This window comes from Ochotona princeps, chromosome 6, assembly GCF_030435755.1.
Source record: "Ochotona princeps isolate mOchPri1 chromosome 6, mOchPri1.hap1, whole genome shotgun sequence".
NCBI classification, from domain to species: domain Eukaryota; kingdom Metazoa; phylum Chordata; class Mammalia; order Lagomorpha; family Ochotonidae; genus Ochotona; species Ochotona princeps.
The window spans coordinates 4275100-4291652 of NC_080837.1; the positions used below are offsets into that span (position 1 = coordinate 4275100).

A 16553-nucleotide genomic window follows, 5' to 3' on the forward strand; every position below is an offset into this window, starting at 1 on the left:
CAGATTTACCCAATGCCAAACTCCCAGGGCCAGAATGCTCCAGAAAAGTTATGAGACTTTGAACTGTTGTCCACACCCCAAAAACGTGCCTGTCCAAATCCTATAACACATTCTACATCCAACCCAAACGTTTCCTTTTCCAGAACAGCACTGTAGCACAAAAAGTTAAATCACTTTCTACAGTGCCAGTATCTCATATGATTGCAGATTCCAGTTCTAGTTGCTCAACTATAGACGTAGCAGATGATCCAAGTACTTAGGACTTGGTTACTCCCATGGAAAACACTGGCTCCTAATTTCAGCCTGGCCAACCTCAGGTCCTTGTGGTCATTTCAGGAATGTATCAGTAGGTGGAAACATGCTCTCTGACTCTATCTTCCTCTTCTCTCTCTGTCGCTATAACTTTGCCTTTCAAATCAATCTTTTTTTTTTTTAATATGTGTTTGTTTTCATTAGAGGAGCAGATTTAGAGGAGAGACAGAGAGAAAGACCTTCTATCTGCTGGTTTACTCCCCAAGCAGCTAATGCTGCAGTGGAACCAATGCAAAGTCAGAGTTTCTTTCTGTTTTCTCACACAGGCACAGGGTCCCAAGGCTTTGGGCCATCCTTCACTGCTTTCCCAGACCACAAGCAGGGAGCTGGATGGGAAGTGGAGCAGCTGGAACATGAACCGGCATCCATATGGCATCTCAGCACAAGCAAGGTGAGGATTCAGCCACTGAGCCATCATGTTGAGCCTTTAAATCAATCTTTTTTTAAAAATGTTCTATTTATTTTTACTGAAAAGGCAGTTTTACAGAAAGAAGGAGAAATAGAGACAGATTTTCCGGAGACTGAAAAGTCACGGACTTGCATTACATTAGACAGGGAGCCCAGCAAGATATTTTAGACCCATGGGAAATGGTACAGAACTTCCTCTAACCTCGCTTATGGTGAATTTGTCTCCTATAAATTGATGGAACATACAGCAAACGCACAAATGATCTTTGCAAGGTATCTCAGAAAGAACTTTATAAGGTACTGGGCCTAGCCCCAGATTGAGCTGTGGAGCCTGAGAAGACATACTTGAATTGTGAAGACATCCCAACCTCGCACCCGCTCCAGCCCAGATGTTGGGTGCTGCCGACACAAATATCTGGTGGCTGTCAGGACTCAGGGGCATGAGCACACTACTTACAGAAACTCACAGCAGCTTTTGCACTTGTTTGGGACTGAGAAAAGGCACATGACCCAAAACACACGCCTGAAACAAGGCGCCTCCATGATGTGCTGTGACCTTCATGCAGCACCTCTCGGAAGCCTACAAGCTAAGCTCCCTCAGTTGAACAGAATCCAGGGCAGAAGCAGCCACCCAGGAGGTAGCATCTCCAAAACCTCTCATTCTGAAGCACAAACAGGTTTCCCCAGAAAATCAGTCTTAACTGGCACATAATGTGTACATCCGGGTTTTATCTGGACACTTTGCACCCAACCCCAGACAGACTATGATTCCTCAAGATGAAGATGCTGCTAAAACATGTGGCGCAGAGTGGGCATTCAGTCCCGTGGTTACAATGCCACCTGGTACACCTGCATCTTGTACTGAAATGTTCTGGCTCCACTTCTGATTCCAGCTTCCTGCCTGCCACCTGTTCCTGGAAGCAGCAGGAGACAGCTCACATGATTGGGTCCCTGCCAGCATCACAGAAGATCTGGATGGAATAGCATGCTCCTAGTTATGACAAGCATTTAGAGTGACCAGCAGAGGGAAGCATGAACATGCTTGCTTTGCCTCTCAAAGTTTTGAAGTATTACCAAAAAGCTAAGTGGTACAATTATTGAGTAGATTATCCAGACCTAAAATGCCATTTCTCCATTTGCTCCCCAGGCCTATTTTGAAGTGCTATAGGTTTCCCGTCATGGCTCCAGACTGTGTAAGGTTTAAACAGAAGGCTGTGTCAGGGAAAAGGCAGTGGAACAGAAAACAAGCCTGTGTACTGTGATCCTGGCTGTTCACTGCAGGAGAGAAGGTGCTCGTCTGCAAGGCCCAGGAGCCCAGGGAAAGTTCAGTGCAGCTCACATCTTCCCAGGCACAGTACAAGGCATCTAAATTGAACGCCAACTGCTTCCTTCCCAAGTGGGACTCCCGAGTTGTCAGGCGTTGGGGAGCACCACCGTGTTTAAGACACAGTCCCTAACGCTTGTTTTAAAACAAAGAGGGTAGCTGGGAGGTAGCCAGTTAGCTCAGTTGGTTAGAACACAGTGCTAATAAAACTGAGATCATGGTTTGGATTGCTGTACAGGTCACATTCGGGCTTTTAACCCCCATATCCTCAAACTGCAATCTTGAGGGACACCACATGATAGGGGGAAGGCAAGGCCTCAGCTCTTGGTGGAAAAACGCAGGGCCAGCAGTGAAACAAGACTGGGTATGGATCGTTTTGAAGACGGTCATGGCATGAGGGTATTTTTTTTTTTTTAAAGATTTAAAAATCTGGTGGGGGTTATTGTGGGTCGCTCCGACTAGGCTGCAGCTCCCACTGGTTTACGTGAGGGCCGAGTGTGTGCTGGGCAGAATCAGGCTGGACTGCAACACCCATTGGTTCCAGTGGAAGACAGGGCTGGAAACAGAACCAACCCAGCAATTGCAACCACCAGCTGATTTGGGTGATGGACTGTGCCGGGCCCTGTGCTTGTAAGTACACACAAGAATCTGGTCTGGGATCACCTCAGACAAAGTTTCTTTGGGGATCTCCCCAATCGAACTGCCGGACTTAGAACCCTAACCATGAAAAGACAGAAGACAGAACAGGTCAATCAACAACCTCAGCTATATGTTGGCAGCGAAATTCTGGGCAAACAGAGACTTTATGATGGACTATGTCAATCAGTGGATTCTTCAATGACCTCATCATGCTTGGAGTGACAGGATTGGCAGTAATTCATAACTGTTGAACTATCAAAATCACTTGGGCAAGGCCCTCGGTGTATGCCCCACATCAGGGACCTGGGCCGGGTGGGAAACTGGGTGGGGCTTCTCCCTTAAAATCCCCCTTTACCTCAGATACATGAAGGAAACAATATGGAAGCAATAGTCTTATCCATTTTCCTGTAGCCCTTGAATCTTTTTACCCTAATTAACTACGTAAAGATTGTCAAAAATACAATAAAAAAGTGGAAAAAGCTAAAAAAAAAAGATTTATTTTATTTTTATCACAAAGTCAGATATACAGAGAGGAAGATCTTCTATCTGATGATTCACTCCCCAAGTGCGCACAACGGCCAATGCTGTGCCGATCCGAAGCCAGGAGCCAGGAACTTCTTCCAGGTCTCCCATGTGGGTGCAGGATCCCAAGGCTTTGGGCTGTCCTCAAACTGCTTTCCCAGGCCACAAGCAGGGAGCTGGATGGGAAGTGGAGCTTTCGGGATTAGAACCAGCGCCCATATGGGATCCCAGCGCATTCAAGGCAAAGACTTTAGCTGCTAGGCCACTTTAGCACCAGGCCCAGCATGAGGGTGTTTATGACATCATTCCTCTTCACTTGCCAAGACCCAGCTATTTTCCATCATAGCAGGTCACAAAGAACTTCCTAGCCCTCAAGGTGCTCACATTCTAGTGCAAGATGAAAACCATAATAGCCATGCAAGCCAAGGCCATGACAAGGCTATGGATAATGAAGTACAAAACGACTGCTACTGTTAACATCTGCTGCCTTGACCTGATTATGCCCCTCTGAAGTTTGCAGGGGAGTCTGATCCCCACTGTGAGGTAACTTAAGTCAACTCTGCTCTTACAGATGGAGACTTGGGGAGGTGGTGAGGATTAGATAAAGTTGGGGGGTACAGCCCCCATGATTGAATCCTGGGGGCTCTGTAAGAGAAGAAGGAGAGCCCAGAGGAAACACAGGTGCTCCCTTCCACTCCCCATGTGATGTCCTGCCAGCAAGAAGGCTACCATAAAATTCAACGTGGCTTCTCAGCCTTGACCTTCACATCTGTAAGCCTAAATAAACTTTTCTTTGCACTTGCTTAGCCTGTGGCATTGGGCTATTAGCCAGAGAAAATGAACTAATACACCTGTTAGCAAGGCAGAGCAAGCGGAAGATTATTTCTGACTCTGGAGCAGTGAGAGTCAGAGAAACTGGGCCTTGCAACACAGCATGTAGTGACAAGGAGGGGACAAGGAAGACCACACAGGAAACCATGATGCCCCTTCCCCATGGGAAGAATACAGTTGGCCTTTACCAGGCTAATATGTACCCTGTGGATGCTGAGGTGTCACAGGGGCCTTGAACAAGGAGACGGAGACAGTATAGCTTTCACTGGATTGATCTGCGTAGCCCTCCTTGGGACTGATACTCATATCAGATGAAGCAAGCTGTGACCACTGTCCTGCCTCCTGTCCCATCAGAGCAGGGGTTCCAACTCTGAGCCTCCTGAGGGGAAGACCAACACTGGAACTGCATTCACTCCCTGAGCTACAGCAGCATTTCACAGGAGCCCATATTCTGGAAATGACGTCTGGCAAGCAGTCGCAGGGAAGGGCTAAGGAATCCCACGCTGCACAGGTCCTCACTGCTCCTCACACATTGGCAAGAGCTCCTTTACAATCTCTGTGTGTCATTCTTTCTCCCACCAAGCACCAACAGTAAAAGCTGACTGTACATTGGCTGTGAGCAACACACAGTGTCCCAGCCCCAAGTCCCATGGCCATTCCGGCCTGAAGCGCACAGCCCGACTGCAGCTGCACACAGCTGCCCCTCACCAGCTTGGGTCTCAGCCATGGCAGCACAGGCAACCCAAGGACCAGCCTAGCACGCTGAGGGCTCTAACAGACTCAACGGAGAGCACCAAAGAAAGAAGGTATGACAGTGAACAGCCTTCCAAGGAACAGACAACCTTGGCCAAGAGGCAAGAAGTCAGGACCTCAGGCAGAGATGGACTAGTGAGGGGTGACCACAAAGAAGATCACACACCTTCTGGGGCGTCAAGTCTCCTTGTCTGTAACTGCAGTAATTCCACCTATCTTGAAGGTGGGGGAGTGGAGAGAGAGGCAATGTGAACTAGCTCCCTTCACTTATGAACTTGTTCTTTTTGCAAAACTGATTTTGTTTAACCTCACATTTCTGGATTCTTCTCTCTTGAATACTGATTCTCAATGTCCTTTAACATTCTCAGAATTATTCCTACTTTAGAAAAAAAAAAAAGTGAAGGGTCCTGTCACACTAGCATAGTGGCGAAAGTCCTCGTCTTCAACGCGCCAGGATCACATATGGGGGCTGGTTCTAATCCCGAAAGCTCCACTTCCCATCCAGCTCCCTGCTTGTGGCCTGGAAAAGCAGTCGAGGACAACCCAATGCCTTGGAATCCTGCACCCACATGGGAGACCTGGAAGAAGTTCCTGGCTCCTGCTTCGAATCAGCTCAGCTCCAGCAGTTGTGGCAACTTGGGGAGTGAATTATCAGACGGAAGTTCTTTCTGTCTCTCCTACTCTTTGTATATCTGACTTTCCAATAAAAATAATAATAATAATAACTCTTTAAAAAAAAGACAATGAAGCCCTAGAGAGTTTTAAAACCAGCAAAGAGAACCTGCACAGGTCATCTCTCCCTCATTCTCTCCCAGGAACTAATTCTCAAGAAATGAAGAACAGCGAATAATTGTTGGTCTCAGTCTGTTACTCAGAAATACAGCCAAGGTGGAAAACAGACAGAAAACCCACCCTCACAAAAGTACCAGGAAAGGTACCAGGTGGTTAAGGACAAGCACTAGTTTCCTTCCTTTAAAAAAAAAATATTTATTTGTCTTATTTATTTATTTGCAAGAGCTACAGCAGGAAGGGGGAAGACACAGAAAGATCTTCCATCTCTTGGCTCACTCCACAAATGGCAAGAACAGCCAGGCTGAAGCCAGCAGCCAGGAAGCAGGCGCCAAGAACTTCTTTCAGATCTCGCACGTGGGTAAATCGGCCCAAGAACCTGCTCATTTTACATTGCCTTTCCTAGGCCATTAGTGCGGTGCTGGATTGGAAGTGGAGCAGCTGGGACTGAACTAGCACCTCGACAGAATGAAGAGTTGAAGACAGCAACTTTACTAAATGCCATAATACTTGCCCCCCGCCCAACGCTTTTTTAATGATTTACTTATGTGATCAGCATTGTGGCATAATATGCTAAGCCTCCACCTGAGTGTCAGCATCCCAAATGAGTGCAACTTTGTGTCCCAAATGGTCCACCTCCAATCCAGCTCCATGCCAATGGTTTGGGAAAGCAGCAGAGGATGGCTCAAGTTCTTGGGCCGCTGAACCCACGTGGGAGTCATGGAAGAAACTCGTGGCTCCCAGGTCTAGGCATTGTGACCATTTTGCAGGTGAACAAAATGCTTTCTCTCTCTCTCCTCTCTGTAAATCTGCATGTCAAATAAAACACATTTATTTATTTAGAAGGCAGAATTACAAAAGAATAGGGAGACAGACACACACAGAGAAGGAGAAAGAGAAAGAGAAGGACAAAGAGAAAGAAAGATAAAAAGAAAGGAAGGGAAAGAGAAAGAGAAAGAGGAAGAGGAAGGGAAAGAGAAAGAGAACGAAAAAGAGAAAGAGAAAGGAAAGGGAAGGGAAGGGAAAAAGAAATGGAAATGAAAGAGAAAGAGAAAGGGAAAGGGACAAAGAGAAAGGAAATGAAAGGGAAACGAAAGAGAAAGAGAAAGAGAAAGAAAGAGAAAGAGAAAGAGAAAAGGGAAAGGGATCTTTCATCTACTGCTTCACTCCCCAAAAGGATACAAGAACTGGGGCTGAGCCAGGCTGAAGCCAGGATCCTGGAGTCTCACCCAGGTCTCCTACATGAGTCGCAGAGGCCAATGACTTGGGTCACGTTCCACTGCTTTCCCAGGTACGTGATCAGGGAGCTCAATCAGAAGCAGAGCAGCAGGAACATGAATGGGTACCCATATGGGATACCGGCATCTCTGGCATTAACAAGCCTACACCACAGTGCTAGCCCCATTGACTATTTTATACAAGGCACCATTCAGGGTACAACATGGAGCAGGGGGAAGGCCCTGCTGAGTCTGGTCACTTTCCAAACTGAACGTAAACCATCTCAAGGTCACCCCAATGCTTACCTATCCACAGCTCTGTCCAGTAAGTAGAACAGAGCCTGAAGTACCACGTGTTGGACCGACTTGTGGGGGTGATGCAGTCTGGCAGTGAAGAGGGCAATGGAGGCTCCCGTTGGATCCCGAACATCCTACAGCAAGTTAAAAAAGGAACATTCAGAAATCAGAGACAAAGTCACAGCAACCACTGAAGTTTCCATCCCAACCGAAGGAAACATGCTGGCCACACTTGCCTGACCTGGCCCTTGGAAAGGAAAGCATGCTAGGATCATATCATGCCTGGCTCTACATGGATCATTTTCCTTCAGTGAGAGAACAAAAGAAAATTCTCAGGCCCAGCAGAGTAGCTTAGTGGCTAAAATCCTCACCTTGCATGTGCCAGGATCCCATATGGGCATTCAAGGAGAGGATTTTAGCTGGCTAGGCACTGGGCCCCATCCACTGGTTTTTTTCCCCCAGTGACCAAAACAGCTACACCAATCAAAAGCCAGGAGCCAGGAGCCTCCCCTAGGCCTCCCATGAAAGTGCAGGATCCTAATGCTTTCTCAGGTCATAAGTAGGGAGCTAGATCAGTCAGAAGCAGAGTGAGCAAGACAAGAACCAGTGCCCATATGGGATGCCACTGCCTTGAGTGGAAGGATTAGCCAGATGAGCCAATGCACCAGCCCCAAAATAAACAAACTGAAAAAGAAGAAGAAATATGGAGTCAGCATGGTAGCTCAACAGGTTAATTCTCTACCTGCAAGTGCCTGGGAACCCATTTGGGCACCAGTTCGTGTCCCAGCTGTTCCACTTCGCATACAGCTCCTTGCTTGTGGCCTGGGAAAGTAACAGAAGATGGTCCAAGTCCTTGTGCCCATACATCCATGTGGGAGACATGGAAGAAGCCCCTAGCTCACAGCTTTGGAATGGTCATATCTGGGCAATGCAGTCATTTGCGGAGTGAAACAGCAGATATTAATTTCTCCTTCTCTCTGTAAATCTAGCTGTCTAATAAAAATAAAATAAATTTTAAAAAATGAAGCAAGAATCTGACACATTGGACACTGACTCCAAAGGTCTTCATGAACTAGCCCTGAGGAACTAACGCAGAAACTTCTCTGCATTAGCCACCTGATTCTCTGTAACTCAATTATTACTAGTGATTCCAGTTCAGTTTTGTTTTTAAAGATTTATTTATTTTTTCTTTTGGAAAATCAGATATAGAGAGAGGAAGAGAGACAAAGAAAGATCTTCCGTCCAATGGTTCACTCCCCAAGTTGTCGCAATGGCTGGAGCTGAGCCAATCTAAAGCAAGGAGTCAGGTGCTTCTTCCAGGTTTCCCACACGGGTGCAGGGTCCCAAGGCTTTGGCCGTCCGTGACTGCTTTCCCAGGAAACAAGCAGGGAGCTCGATGGCAAACGGGGCCACCAGGATTAGAACCGGCGCCCACATGGGATCCCGGCGCATTCAAGGCAAGGACTTGAACCACTATGCAACTGTGCCAGACCCTCCAGTTCAGTTTTAACCAGAATAATTTGGTGCACAATGGCATGGCTGTTGTACACCTGCCCCCGAGGGTGGAGACTCCAGCGCCAAGATAAGGTAACACGGAATCCAGCTGGACCCAGAGGATGGTCACAGGGGGCTCAGGAACTCACCAGGATGGTGAACTTGCCGCTGAGGATTTCCGAACGGAGGGGCTCCTCATGAGGTTTCAGCTTCACAATCCCTTCCTTCCTGCGTGTTTCCTGAAACAGAGGAGTGTGGGAAGATGAATATGGATGCAAGGATGCAGATCCAGGCAGCTCTGTGCAACCAGTGCTCCTCAGTGCTCCTCAGTGCAAAGGAGACCCGTGAAAACACAGGGATGAACCACGACTGGCTCTCAGAATTCCTTCCCAATCACCTCAGGGGTTACTTTGGCAAGGGTATGTTCTCTGGAGCACTAGGAATATGAATCCTGAAAATCAAACAATACTCAAAGCACTTCAGGAAGTCCAGATGTGGGCATCTGGCCTAAAGATACCCGCATCTCATGTGAGACTGCGCACATTCCACACCCAGGCCTCCTGAATACAACTTCTTGTTCGTGTAGACCCTGGGAGGCAGCAGTGATGACAGCCCGTGGAGTGGGCTTCCATCACGCATTCCAAGACCTGGATTGAATTCCACACTCCTGAACTTGGAACCCCAGCCAGGGCAACCTTTTTAAGTGAACGAGGGGACAAGAATTCTCTTTCTCAAACATAAATTTATAAGGGGCAGGTGTTTTGTGTGACCATTAAGATGCTAACTGGGACACATCCATCTTAAATCACTGGGTTACAGTTCTGCCTCTACTCCCAATTCTAGAATCTGAGAATCAACAGATTAGAGCTTAAGTATTGGTTCCCTAGCCATAGGGAGGGAGACCTGTGGGAGACCTGGTCATAGGCTAATCCTACCCTTGTATGGATATTTAGGGAATGAAACAGCTATTTGGTCTGCCTGCCTGCCACTTCTTACTTCTACTTTAATTAATGTTTTTAATTTTAAGGTTTTTCTTTTAAGATTTATTTTTATTACAAAGTCAGATATACAGAGAGGAAGAGAGACAAAGAGGAAGATCTTCCATCCGATGATTCACTCCCCAAGTGCGCGCAATGGCCGGTACTATGCCAATCCAGAGCCAGGAGCCAGGAACTTCCTCCAGGTCTCCCACATGGGTGCAGGATCCCAAAGCATTTGGGCCGACCTCAACTGCTTTCCCAGGCCACAAGCAGGGAGCTGGATGGGAAGTGGAGCTGCCGGGATTAGAACCAGCGCCCATATGGGATCCCGGCGTGTTCAAGGCAAGGACTTTAGCTGCCAGGCCGCGCCACTGGGCCCAAGGTTTTTTATATTAAAAAAATTTTTTTAAGTTATTTTTGTGTTATGTAAAAAGGAGGGGGTAGAAAAGGAAGAAAAGAGGAGGGTATTGAAGCAAAGAAGGAAGAACTTCCATCCACCTCTTCACTACTGAGATTCCCGCAACAGCCAGAGCTGAGCCAGGCCAAAGCCAGAAGCCTGCAATTTCATCTGGGTCTTTCACATGGGTTGCAGTGTCCAAGCATATACCATCACCTACTGTTTTCCCAGGTACATTACCAGGGAACTGGACCAGATGTAAAGCTGCTGGAACTCAAACAGGCCCCCCTATGGGATGCTGGTATGGCAGACATCTGTAGTTTAATTGGCTAACTGAAATTCACCTTTTTTCCTCACAGGTGAACAGAAAAACAGGATTTTTTTGGCAAGGCAAAGAGACAGCACATCTTTAGACAAAAGTACAGGCAACCTCAAGAGGGAGAACTGCAAGAATGCCACTGTGTAACAGCAATAAAAGCTGCTGCTCCTGATGCCACCATCCCAAATGAATACTGGTTCATTCATGAGTCCCAACTGCTCAGCTTCCAGGCCAGCTCCCTGCAAAGGTCCCTGGGACTGCAACAGAACATGGCCCACATGTTTGGGCTCCTGCCAACAAGGGAGATCCAGGTGGAGTTCCTGGTTTCTGAGTTCAGCTTGGCCATGGCAGTCATTTAGGGAGTTAGTCAGTGGATGAAAGATCTCTCTTGGTTATGCTATCTTTCAAATAAATAAATAAACAGAAAAGTTCAGTCCAAAAATCTTGAAATATATGCATAGAAAGGATCTTTACAAAGATTGTGGAAAAGAGCAGGCACTGTAACAAAGCAGGTTGAGCAGCCCTATATAAATTTAAGTACCCTATTGCAGAGTGCTGTTTTGAATCTCGGCTGCTCTGCTTCCAATCCAGCTTCCCACTAAGGCCTTGGGAAGGCACTGGAAGGGGTCCAGTGCAATAGGTCAGTGGCTAAATCCTCACCTTGCATGCACTAGGATCCCGTATAGGTGCCAGTTTGTGTCCCAACTACCGAACTTCCTATTCAGCTTCCTGTCTGGGAAGACAGTGGAGGATGGCCCAAAGCCTTGGGACCCTGTACCCACGTGGGAGACCTGGAGGAGACTCCTGGTTCCTGGCTTCAATCAAATCAACTCCGCTCCAGCTGTTTTGTCCACCTGGGGAGTGAACCAGTGGACGGAAGATCTTTCTCTCTGCTGTATGTCCCTTTCTCTGTAAATCTGCCTTTCCAAGAAATAAATAAATAAATAAATCTTTTTTTTTTTAAAGTGGAAGGCACTGGAAAACAGTTCCAGTATCTGGGTCTCAACCACCTTTGTGGCAGACTTACAGACCTTGTTGACTGTTTTAGCCTGGCACAGACATGACTATTGTGTGATCAACTGCAGAGTGAACCAACTGAGAGAAGATACCTCTGCAGAGCTGCAATATCTGCTGGTATGCTCAAGAGCGGGGCAGACTACAACATCCACCAGCTCACACAAACATCAAGACCGAGGGGGCAGACTGCCGCATAAGAGTCTAGCATCCACGGGTACGGCAGTGGGCCTGGTGGGAGAACTTGGGAAACTCCCCTGATGGGCTATAGCTCCCACCAATGAACATGTGATTCAGGCCAGAGTGATAGTCAGGCTGGGCAAACTAGCTCCACTTTATCAGCAAGTGTTCAGGTTGCTTCTGGGGTAGACAGGACAAAGCAGGGCTGGGCCAAACCTTAGCACACTGTCATGTGCAGGAGTCAGGATAGAGCACGGGATATGCTGGCCTAGGCTATCAACCTACTGATTTGCATGAAAGCCAGGGATGGGGGCAGACGGAACAGGAATAGGCTACAGCACCCGCCAGCAAGAACTGGGACTGGGAACAGGCCAAAACAGCCAGGCTGCAGCACCCAAAGGCAAAGGTCAAGATGGAAAATGGGCTATGCCAGGCTGGGTCAAAACAACCACTGGCACCCACTGGTATGTACAAAAGCTGAATGGGATGCAGTATAGACCAGACCAGTCTGCAGTACACAATGGCAGGCATAACAACCATGGATGGGAGAGGGCCCAGTGGGGGTTACTGGGGATTGCTCCGATTGGACTGCAGTTCCTGCTGGTGTACGTGAGGCCTGAGCGTGTGTTGGGCACAGCTTGGCTAGGCTGCAGCACTCACTGGCTTGTGTTAGAGTTGCTGGAGGGCCTGGCGCCATGGCCTAGCAGCTAAAGTCCTTGCCTTGAACGCGCTGGGATCCCATATGGGCGCTGGTTCTAATCCCGACAGCTCCACTTCCCATCGAGCTCCCTGCTTGTGGCCTGGGAAAGCAGTTGAGGACGGCCCAATGCATTGGGACACTGCACCCACATGGGAGACCTGGCTTCGGATCGGCATAGCATCGGCCGTTGCGGCTCACTTGGGGAGTGAATCACCGGACAGAAGATCTTCTTCTCTGTCTCTCCTCTTCTCTGTGTATCTGACTTTCCAATAAAAATAAATAAATCTTTAAAAAAAAAAAAAAAGAGTTGCTGGAGACAGAACTGACCCAGCAACTGCAACCACCAGTGTGTGAGTGTAGGCTTATGCAGGTGATGGACCGAGCTGGACCCCGCACTATCTAGCACACACAAGAGTCAGGTCTGGGGTCACTTCAGATGAAGTTTCTTTGGAGACTCCCACCCCGCAACTGAGCCACTGGACTCAAATTTTCATCCACAAGGAGAACTGCAGGATCTGTGGTCTGACCATGAGTGCATGTGTCAGAATCAGGTCTCATCAGTTGCTAAGATGGTGCAGTGGCCAGCATGTCCAGATGCACATAGGAGGTACCGCAGTCCATTGGGGCCTGCAGAGGAATATCCAGTACCACAGCAGAGGATGGAGGTCAGAAAAAATTGGACAACTCTCCCAGCCAAGCACTGAAAACATGTATCTGGGTAAATGGAGACTCTGAGATGGACTATGTCAATCAAGGTACCTTGAAAGAATTTCTTCATCCTTGGAGCCATGAAATGAACAAAACTACCAACATCACCTGAGCAGAACCCTCAGAACATGCTCGATATTGGGGACCCTGGGATGACATCGGGTGGCCATCTCCCAGCCCTGTTACTAATGTGGTTAGGATGGTGGGTGCAGCTTCTGCCCTTCTCTCCCCCCACAATCCCGCAGATACAGGAAGAAAAAAAAATTGGAAATAAGGGTCTCATCCACGTTCCCCTAATCCTCGACCCTTCCCACCCTAATCAGGGTACACATGGACATACATTCTTCTCAACTATGTAAACATCATCAAAAATTAATCTTAGGGCCCAGCGGCGTGGCCTAGCGGCTAAAGTCCTCGCCTTGAAAGCCCCGGGATCCCATATGGGCGCTGGTTCTACTCTCGGCAGCTCCACTTCCCACCCAGCTCTCTGCTTGTGGCCTGGGAAAGCAGTCAAGGACGGCCCAAAGCTTTGGGACCCTGCACCCGCGTCGGAGATCCGGAAGAGGTCCCTGGTTCCCGGCTTCGGATCGGCACGCACCAGCCCGTTGCGGCTCACTTGGGGAGTGAAACATCAGATGGAAGATCTTCCTCTCTGTCTCTCCTCCTCTCTGTATATCCAGCTTTCCAATAATAATAAAATCTTTAATAATAAAATAAAATCTTTAATAATAAAATCACTATACGCAGATGTAGAAGAGCCAAGAGACTCAATACAGAGACTGCTAGAACTTGTACGAGAGTTTGGTAGAGTGGCAGGGTACAAAATTAATGAACAAAAATCAACAGCCATAGTGTATGCAAACAGCCCCAAGAAGGAAAAAGATTTAACCAGCAAGATACCATTCAAAATAACAGAGAAAAGTATGAAGTATCTGGGAATAAATCTAACCAAAATTGTAGGAGACCTATTTGAAGAAAACTACAAACTACTTAAAAAAGAAATTGAACAAGACCTCAAAAGATGGAGTAACATCCCATGCTCCTGGATAGGTAAAATCAATATCATTAAAATGTCTATACTGCCAAAAGCAATATATACATTCAACGCAATCCCAATCAAATTGCCCAAAACATTCTTCATGGAACTGGAAACAATGATCCAAAGGTTCATCTGGAAACACAAAAAACCACGGAGAGCTAGAACCATCCTGAAGAACAGGAAGTTAGCAGGGGGAATCACAGCACCGGACCTCTGGACATACTATAGGGCAGTGGTTATCAAAACAGCCTGGTACTGGCACAAAGATAGAGAGGAAGATCAATGGAGCAGAATAGAAACACCAGAAGGGAACTCACACAGATACAGCCAAATAATCTTTGACAAAAAGACAAACGACAATCCAGGCAAATGGGAAGGTCTGTTCAATAAATGCTGTTGGGACAACTGGTTAATAGCCTGCAGAAACAAAAAGATAAACCCACATCTCTCACCATACACTAAGATCAAATCTAAATGGATAACAGATTTAAACCTACATCCAGAAACCTTCAAACTTTTGGAAGAAAATGTTGGAAATACTCTGCAAGATCTAGGGGTAGGTCCCTACTTCCTAGAAGGACACCAAAAGCAATAGAAATCAAGACCAGTATAAACAAATGGGACCCCATCAAACTAAGAAGCTTCTGTACAGCAAGGGACATAATCAACAAAGTAAAAAAGCAACCCACAGAATGGGAGAAGATCTTCGCGCACTACGTAGGTGATAGAGGGCTAATCTCCAGAATATACAAAGAGCTACAAAACAACCAAAATGTCAAAACAAACAAGCCACTCAAGAAATGGGCACGGGAAATGGGCAGACACTTCACAAAGGAACAAACCCAAATGGCAAATAAACATATGAAAAAATGCTCAAGTTCCCTGGCAATAAGGGAAATCCAAATTAAAACATCAATGAGGTACCACCTAACGCCAGTAAGACTGGCCCACATGAATAAAAGCACCAACAACACTTGTTGGCGAGGTTGCAGGGAAAAGGGAACCCTACTCCACTGCTGGTTGGGCTGCAGGCTGTTACAGCCTCTATGGAAATCAGTATGGAGAACATTCAAACAACTCAAAATCAACATACCGTATGATCCAGCAATAGCACTCCTAGGAATATATCCAGAACACTTGTTTTATGAGAAACCAACATGCACTCCTATGTTCATAGCAGCACAATCAGTAATTGCAAAAACATGGAAGCAGCCAAAATGCCCATCAGCAGAGGATTGGGTAAGAAAGCTATGGTTCATCTACTCCATGGAATACTACTCAGCTATTAAAAAAACAAAATGCAGTTCTTTGTGGCCAAATGGGCCAAACTGGAAACCATAATGCTAAGGGAAATGAGCCAATCCCAAAAGGTTAAACACCACATGTTTGCCTTAATTTAAGATGATATGATGTTATGTATAACATGTTATGTATGTTATATGTTGTGTATAAACTAAAATTGAAATGTCAATGAGATGGTCACAGAAGGTGGTTAAGAACTCGCATTTACTTTTAACATATTGGTTACTCATTACTATGTCAATTAATTCCATAATGATGTAAATTTTTTGCTGATGGTATTTTGGAGCTTTCAATTGATCGGGATGATACTCTGCTGGCTCTGTCTTCAGACCAGAGAGGGTATACCTAAGAAGCCTTTGAACTTGACTGGACAATAAGATGCTGGACTCTATGTTTGGTATATGCTTGCAATGGGGGAATCTCAACTGAACTTGAACTGTGTTTATGCAACAAGGTGGAGGAATCCACCATGGTGGGAGGGTTTGGGGAGGGGTGGGGAGAACCCAAGTACCTATGAAACTGTGTCACATAATACAATGTAATTAATGAATTAAAAATTTAAAAAAAAATGAATCTTAAAAAAACAAAAAGATCTGTCTCCCTCTGTGTCACTGTGCCTCTCAAATAAATTAAGGGGCTTTTCCCTTTGTTTCTCCTCTGACCCCAGATACAGGAAAAAATGATAATATTAGTGTGGAAACAATGGCATTACCCACTTTCATCCTGTAGCCCTTGACACTTTGTACCCTAACCAACTAAGTAAGATTAAAAAAAATAATAATAAATAAATAAAAATTAAGGCAAAAAAAAAATAAAGCAGTATTACATTAGACCTACACTTAAGAAGGATTTTTAAAGAAGGAAAAAAAAAACCCTGTGGAAAATACATTTTGTGAAAAAGCTGCTTGGTTCTGCACAAAAATAAGTATCTTCATAAAATATTCAGGCAGAGCATCAAAGTTTTTAACCACGCAGCAGCACTGATAATGAAACATGGACCCAAGAATAGTTTGGAAACATACATCCTGCAGGCTTAGGCCTCTCTGTCAAGTACAGAATCCTCCTCTAGCTTACACTGTCTTCAACAATTCCACAAGCCTTCATCTTTTCATCTTCCTTGGTTCTTTTTTTTTTTTTTAAGACTTATTCATTTACTGCAAAGGCAGAGTTATGGAGAAAAACAGCAAGAAAGGAAGGGACAGCAATCTTCCATTCTTTTTTTTTTTACTCTCCAAATGGTTGCAAAAGGTGGGCTGGGCTAGACCAACCCAGGAACAAGGAACTTCATCCAGCTCTCCTATATGGGTAGCAGGGGCCCAAGAACTTGG

General features: G+C 46.3%; 1 protein-coding gene across 1 annotated transcript in view; it reads right to left on the reverse strand.

The window, feature by feature from the left end:
* PTPN9 (protein tyrosine phosphatase non-receptor type 9) overlaps positions 1-16553 on the reverse strand; it is an 82865-nt gene that overhangs the window by 32319 nt on the left and 33993 nt on the right. Inside the window, exons 3-4 of the mRNA XM_058665492.1 lie at positions 8736-8825; positions 7102-7226 (exon numbers count right to left, since the gene is read on the reverse strand). Coding sequence (XP_058521475.1) covers positions 7102-7226; positions 8736-8825 — 215 coding nt within the window. The remainder of the gene's footprint in view (positions 1-7101; positions 7227-8735; positions 8826-16553) is intronic.